This window comes from Teleopsis dalmanni, chromosome 1 (genome assembly GCF_002237135.1).
Source record: "Teleopsis dalmanni isolate 2A chromosome 1, ASM223713v2, whole genome shotgun sequence".
Taxonomy (NCBI): domain Eukaryota; kingdom Metazoa; phylum Arthropoda; class Insecta; order Diptera; family Diopsidae; genus Teleopsis; species Teleopsis dalmanni.
Window position 1 is genome coordinate 30,810,410 of NC_051846.1, and position 7,642 is coordinate 30,818,051.

Sequence of the window (7,642 nt, forward strand, 5' to 3'; positions counted from 1 at the left end):
ATTTAAATAATGATTTTCAATAATTGCAAATTTTAATACTATTTATTTTATAGAATAAAAAAATCTTTCTTTTTGTTATTCAATATATCTTTACTCTATTAATTTTTTATTGTAAACTAATAATTAAAATGTTCTTACTTAAAAACAAGAAATAATATTTTCACACTTAATAATAATAAATGCACCACAGTTCAAATAAATTAAAACAAAAACAGAAACTAAAAATTTAAAATTCAGTCTTCGCCAACAGTTATATAACCATCATTTTCTCCAATAGATATGAACTCCGTATACTCATCCGTTGCATCTGTATTTGCAATATCACCATAAGTAGTTGTTTCCAAATTACTACTAATGTCATTACTCTCATCTGTAGTCGTGATCTCATTAGAGTTATCCGTATTTGCTTGTATTTGTTCGTGACGTATTGGACGACTTGTATCAACGTACTTATAAACAGAAAAATAGGATTGTATACGTTGTATAATACGTTCTAGAAAAGGCGGAAATCTATGTTCAACTCCTTCACCATAAATCTTTATATCAAATTTTTCAAAAGGATTTAAAGCACTGGGTTTACTTTCCGTATTTCCGGCAAGAAATGGCGTTAGTTTTATTGTGTTCAATATAGTCTTGAAGAGTAATAAATTTTGTAGATTTGTGCCATTTTCCATAGTACTTCGCAGGATTAAAGTACCATTTGGTTTATACTCTATATAACCGAAATTATCAACTGGTTTGACGATATTATTCACACTTTTAGAATTGCCTTTGAATAATGTCAAAGGTAAAATTGCTGCTTCAGTAAAGCACAAACAACACAGACTAAAGCAAATAAATAATATTTTATGTGGATTTTTTAAAAATATCATATTTTATGCTTCTTTTCGTTTTTACTAGTAACACTTTTATTTATTTATTGTTAAAAAAATATAAAATTTTTATTTGTATATTTTTTTTTCGAATTTCACGCACAAAATTTGTCATTACTTCACGAGTGCTGCATAATGACTATTTTCGTTACTTCGAGTTTAAGTGTTGGCAGCCGTATTTGTATTACTTGAACATTTTCTTTTGTTGGATTTGCAATTATCAAAAGATAATAATTTAAACAAGACATGCTTTTTACTGTACTCTCTTCTTGCATTTTAGTATCCATCTCAAGTCCATAACATTTACGTATATTTGCACGCTGCACAAAGTCTTCTCTGTCGGCGGACAAATATTCATTTTCATTGTTTAAATTCATGAGAAATGTTGTTTTGTCCTTAGCGATTGCAGTGAAAGCATTCAAGTGTCTTTCGGTCAACGGATGACAATAATTAAGTTTGTTAACTTAAGAGTATTGATTACATTTAAAACCGGCTAATAATTACAAAATCATATAACAGTAAAAAGAAACAATATTTGGTTTTATCAATATCAATAAGACATATTATTTACCAAAATATATAAGACAAATATTAAATTTCCACTTTGAGTCAGTGATACTTCATATTCATTATGTCGATTTATCGTCATAAATATGATAAATAAGAAAAGAGCTTTGAGTTTAACATTGAGCTTTTCAAGGCAAAAGTAATGCTTCGTATTCATTATGTCGATTTATCGTTATAATTGTGATAAAAATGAGCTTTAAATTTAATAGTGAGCTTTTCCAAGCGACCCTCTACCTCAAAAATCTGTAAAATATCGAACTCAAGAAGAAATTTACCTCATTAAATTTTCAACAGCAAAAGTAAACAAGTATTAAATGCGATATTTGTTGTAAATAAAATGATTAAGCAGTTTTGTTGATAAACTGCATAATAATTTTAAAAGAAAGTTAATCATTTGAGTGCATTGTATAAGCAACTCACCAAAACTAGAAACCCAGAACTGCATCAAAAACTGCTTTCACAGGCCCTCAACCCTTTTGGTGGTTAAACTGGGCCAATCATTTATGGCTTGTGTACTGGAAAGACTTTCTAGGATTAAAACAAAGCAAAACACTGATCAACCCGTACTCCTACAAAAACATTTTAAAATTCTCAAAAGGTAATTTAAGATTGATATCGGGTTTCATTACGGTCTGAAATATCACCTTCATAAACTTCGATTATCTGCTAATTCGGAATGCAGATTATGTCTCCAAGATGAGGAAACTACTACGCATATTTTTTGAGACTGTCCAGTTTTAACAGAGCACAGAATTAATTTACTTCATAAGGAATTTCTGTCACCAGAGAACAGATTACGATTTCTTCTCTAGATTTAGTTCTGGACTTTGTTAACAAAGCTTTAAAGGGCTTTGTGTAACTAATAATAAAATTGGTACATCATTGGTACTCTTCTGGCCGCAGTACCAGCTGTTGGACGATTTTAAGAAAATTTTTTAATAATAATATTATAATACCAAAACAAGAAGAAATTAATTAGTTACACTTTTTAAATTTACTTTATATGGTTACAAACTTTGTGTGTTCATTATGGGTGTTCACGATCTGGAGTAAGGAACTCAGTTAACATGGTAACACTATAAATTATCAACAGTAAAATACATTTATTTAAAATATAAGCTGTTCTTGCTGCTTTGCACTGCTACTATGTTTCTTGTTTACCGAACTCGTTATGCCAGATCGTGAATACACCTGATATATCTTGTGTATCTAAGATTTTTGATAGTTTTATTAAAGTAATTTTGTTTATTTTTGTAACAACACATTTATGTTCTACTTGATTATACATTATATAGTCGCATTATATATATTATTTTCATTAATAATTGATGGCTATTATTAACTGTCACACAATTTTAACAGAAAACTTTAACAAACCTAGCAAGTATATAATTTTTTAAATAAATTTTAATTTAATTAATAAACTTAAAGGCGTGTGAATATTTCTCGACAAGGTAATAATTCAATTATTTACTTTAAAACGTTCAAATATTGTAAGTTTTTAATAAACATTTTCAGCTTTTTGAAGTATTATAAATTAAATTTTAATGAACTACTAGTAAATAAACTAGCTATAGAATGTAAACATTACATGTCAGCTCATCTTTAAATACTATAATTTGCATTATGCAATTAAGAACAAACACTTATTTTGCAAACTTATACAGTGTAATTAAAACTCTGTACTTAGGTTATAAAATATAAAAGCCGATGGGAAATAATTAACAAAAAAAAAAACAACCAACACTAATCAATAGATTTTACTAGCACATTACTTTCATGTGATTCTGTGTAAAAAGTATCCGATATTTATAATTTGGAAAACGCGCGTAAAAGATATCGTCATAAAAAAGATTTAGGAGAACCTAAGTCATGTTACAAAAAATCCATGAAGAATTCAATTAAACGCTGGTATAATTGTAGTCTTCAAAATATTGACGATAAAATACATTTCGATTCACTTATGATTTTTTTACGTTTCATGTATTTGGTTGGTTCGTTGGTTGCAGTGGCAGGCCATCAGATAACTTCCCATGTATCTAAATTGGGGATTTTTCCCGTTTTGCTACCACATTCAATATCGAGGAAATTCATCCCTTTGTATTTTGATAATTTTGATAAGTTGTCAAAAAAAACATACCTTCCCAAAAATCTATTTCTTCTGGACTCAAAGCCGGGCATTCACACATAGTATGTTTAATAATTTTTTCCTGCAGGTTTCCACAACTTCTGCAATGAGGATTATGAGGAATACACAGTTTCTCTGCATAGGTTCCTATGCACCATTGTCTGGATGACGGGAGGACTGTAGTAAGTTTTTTTTTTTTAGTTTTCCTTCTTTTAGAATATTTAAAATTTTGAAGGTTATAATATAAAAATATCTTATTGTAAGATAAAAATATATTTTTTTTCACTGACTCTTGATCTACATATACTAAATTTACTAAATAGTTTAATAGAATATATTGATTGCAGTTTTTTTACCACAGCTACTCAATAAGTTGATAATAAATTGATAAAATCGTTGAAAGATCAAAGGAATCATTTAAAAAAAATAGGAAAAACGAAGTGGATTTCTTGAAAATATTAAAGATGATTGGTGATTTTTGTATTGTTTAGTATTTTAGAGAAACTTTCCTTATTAGATAATAAATCATAGCCTTTATAGGTGGTCCAGTGATATTGTTTACTGAACTATAATTTAGTGGCTAACTTGGTTATGCGGTGGTATTTAAAGACGATGATGCAGCTAAGTGTTTGGAAACCTAGATGATAAAAACTGGGAATTCTGTACTTAATATATATCGACCAATTTGATGAAATTCCAATTGAAGTTAATTTATGAAGCTAGAGAAATCATCTGAAAAAAAGTTTTACGTCAATCCGAAATCCAATAACGGACTGCTAGAGCTAGTTGGAGTTAAAGGTTATTATTAATTCTTTTAATCTATGAATAATTTCTGAATATATGGCTATGTATTGCTTTTTGCATATATTTTTATAGCTGATATATTCATAAGTATTACACATTAAGCTATATTAAGTTTCGTTTTATATAGGTTCAAATATAATAAATTTCTCATACTATCAAGTGCTAAGTGTCAGGGTGTGCTTTACACTGAGTTAAGTAACGAAAGTTTCTAAAGGTATTATGTATCAACTACTTTAATATGAGACTAGTGTTTTTGTTTAATAGAAATTAATTTTATTTGTAGGACTTCATAAAAAATAAACTATAACAACGAAATATTCCATAGTCAAATTAATATCGCTTTTCGATAACAAAAAAAAAATGCTAAAAATATCAAGAAGTGCTGCAAAAAAATATTAAACAAATAAAATGGAAATATATATAGCTAACATATATATATATATATATAAATATATAATAAAATATAAATATATAATAAAATATATATATATATTTAAATTATTTATACTCTTCCATAGTTTGTTTACGGTCATTTGTAATTTATTTTGTGCCCAATTTAACACCAATTTCAGACACTAAAGCGTCTATTTTTTATATTTGCTAATGAATTTGTTACTGTCTTAAATACTTTGTTAAGACAAGTTTTGATCTGCGATTTAGAAAAAATTCTTAAATTTTATAAACCTATTTTTTTAAACATTTTTTTTTCATATTAAATAACAAATTCGTGCTCTTCATGAATCATTAACCGGTAGATAGTAGGTAAGCTTAAGATGTAAATAAATTATTTAAAGAATATTCTACAATTTCTAAACATTAAACCAAATGTTAAAGTATCTTCTCAACTAAATGGATTACTAATGTATTTATAACTTTTGAATAATTATTTATTATTTTGATGACGTCAAACAAAAAATTTTATGTTCAATATTTATGCTTTATTTGATCATTTTGCTATTTTCATAGACAAAAAAAAAACCAAATAAAAAATGGTTGATTCATTTGTTTTTTTAAAAAAATTAATTTTAAATAAAATTCATATAATTAATTTAAAAACTTATTTAAATAATGTTCTAAGTTGATTTTGGAATTTCCGTTCTTATATTAAATTCCATTTGAAAATTCTGGTTATTGTGTAGTAGTTTCGAATAAAAACATCTTATTCATAAAATTTATTGAATTACAGGCAATTTATTTAAATTGATCATATACGCTATATTATAATACGCTGTCGGAACTCTTTAGATTATATCAAAATTAAAAGATTAACAAATATATTAATTTGCATAAATGAATCCTGCTTAGAAGAAAAGATTTTGATTTAAATATAGTATGAATGAAAGACCTATTTTTAAAATATTTTGCAATATTTTTTTGTTTATTTCTTGTTATTTGAATTTGTGGAATATAAATATAATACACTGAAATTCTTATATTAGTGTTTTAAAATTGTCACAAATATATTTGTATATATATTGATACTCTATTATAATAAATGATAACGAAATTGATATTGACTGAAAAAATTATTCTAAGTAAATTAATAAAATGAGCTAAATGAATAAATTATTTACAATAATCGTTATTAACAAATAAGAATAAGCGCTAAGGACATTAGCGCAGAGAAGGATGGACTTTCTGCAAAGGGTCAAACATGTAAATATGTGTATGTTCCAATAAAAAAACGTTATACACCAACTCATGATGATTTCCACTAATAAGATGAGGCTATCTGACTGAGCAAAATAGAATTTCTACCAAGAATAAAATGTTTTTATAGTCTTCGTGACGACAAATTACAATCTTTGTACCAACAAATCATAATCATTGTACCTAGAAGTCACATTCTTTATGTCTAGGGGACTAGTAATTAAGTCATTTGTAATTAGAAGCTACATTCGTTACTACTAGAAGTCACGTCACTGAATACAAATCTTTAACATCGACCAAGAGTAGAACAATAGGCCGAGACATATAATTCTTGACGAGAAATATTGTTACCTTCATTATTAAAGTTTAATCTTTTCAGTTTGTTTAGGGTCTAAAGTTGAGTACTAAAGTTCTATTATAGTCTTTCTATTGAAGCTTAGAGCTTTTTACTCATTTAAATTTATTCCTGAAACTAAAATATAATTAAGCAGAAAACAGAGGGAAATCTTATATCTCGGATCAAAATTGCTTGAATATAAATGTATTATCAGACTCATTGATTTACACAACATAAAATAAGATGCATAAGATCAGTGCTTAGTTATTGTCCACGTTTTTAAGCTGGTTGTAAGAATTTAAACAATGTATGTTTGTATGATTACCGACAATTATTTATATGGAAATAATTTGCTTTGCTGGAATATAGCTGTTCTTGCAATTAAGTTAATCATTTTCATTCTCCAAGACTACAAAAAGCAGAAAAACTTTTTCAGGACAGCACTGATTGTGGATATCAAAGTAGCAAGGAAAATGGATATATTCATCTGATATTAGTTATCTATATAACTTTTTGTGTTTACGAACCTTTAGGTTGGTAAGTAAGTTATACAGGTGATTCAAAGGGATCTACTATAGTGGATATAATGCTATAAAGGGCTTATTGGTTCATTGTGTGACAGTATATTGAAAAATTCACGAGTTTTAGAATCACTTAGAACCTTTGGCAGAGCTTATAATGCTATTCAAAGGGGGTCTTACTTACGAATTTTTAATTTGTTTAAGTAATGTTTGAAAATTATTTGTTTAAATACTCAAATATACTTAAATCGTCAAACAAATAAAAATTTCTCAGTAACTGATTGTATATATTTCTATAAGTAAGTAATAATACAAAATTACAAATATCTAATTTCATATAAAAAATGATTAATATTATTGTTTAACACTTTATACTCATCATTATTGAAACAAGTAGCCTCAAGATATATTATTAAAATCTTTTAAAATTGACATTTAAGTAAAAAATTTTTTATAAGTGAACTTATTTGATCATTTTTCATAAGAATAAAATTGTATAGCCAACCAATCAAGTAGTTCAATCTCATATCAGAGAAGTTGAAGTGTACTCAAGCAACAATAAAAATTGCCCTTAAAATAAATAAATTACTTGTTTTTATATATACAATATATATAATCAATAAAATTTATTTTAACTTCCGACTTCAATAGGAAATTTAATACGTGAATATTTATTCGAACGCTTCAAGTAGTCTCATGAACTCAAAGCAAGTATTGAAAAACAATTTACTGTAATATTAATTACCAAGCTCATTACTTAAGC

At 26.6% G+C, this 7,642-nt stretch overlaps 1 protein-coding gene across 1 annotated transcript; it reads right to left on the minus strand.

Annotated features, from left to right (window-relative positions):
- Positions 1–233: 233 nt before the first annotated feature.
- LOC119678996 lies at positions 234–1,249 on the minus strand. The gene is made up of 2 exons (XM_038091137.1): positions 996–1,249; positions 234–825 (listed from the first exon to the last, which is right to left on the minus strand). The coding sequence occupies exons 1-2, from the start codon at positions 1,247–1,249 to the stop codon at positions 234–236; spliced, it is 846 nt and encodes a 281-aa protein (XP_037947065.1).
- Between the last annotated feature and the right edge of the window lie 6,393 nt (positions 1,250–7,642).

Bases quoted from the DNA above. Each gene is read 5' to 3' on its own strand.
- LOC119678996 (XM_038091137.1), bottom strand. From the start codon at position 1,249: ATGAATTTAAACAATGAAAATGAATATTTGTCCGCCGACAGAGAAGAC. The intron at 826-995 runs GTGAAGTAATGA...TATTTGCTTTAG, and splicing joins ATAGTCATTATGCAGCACTC to TCTGTGTTGTTTGTGCTTTA.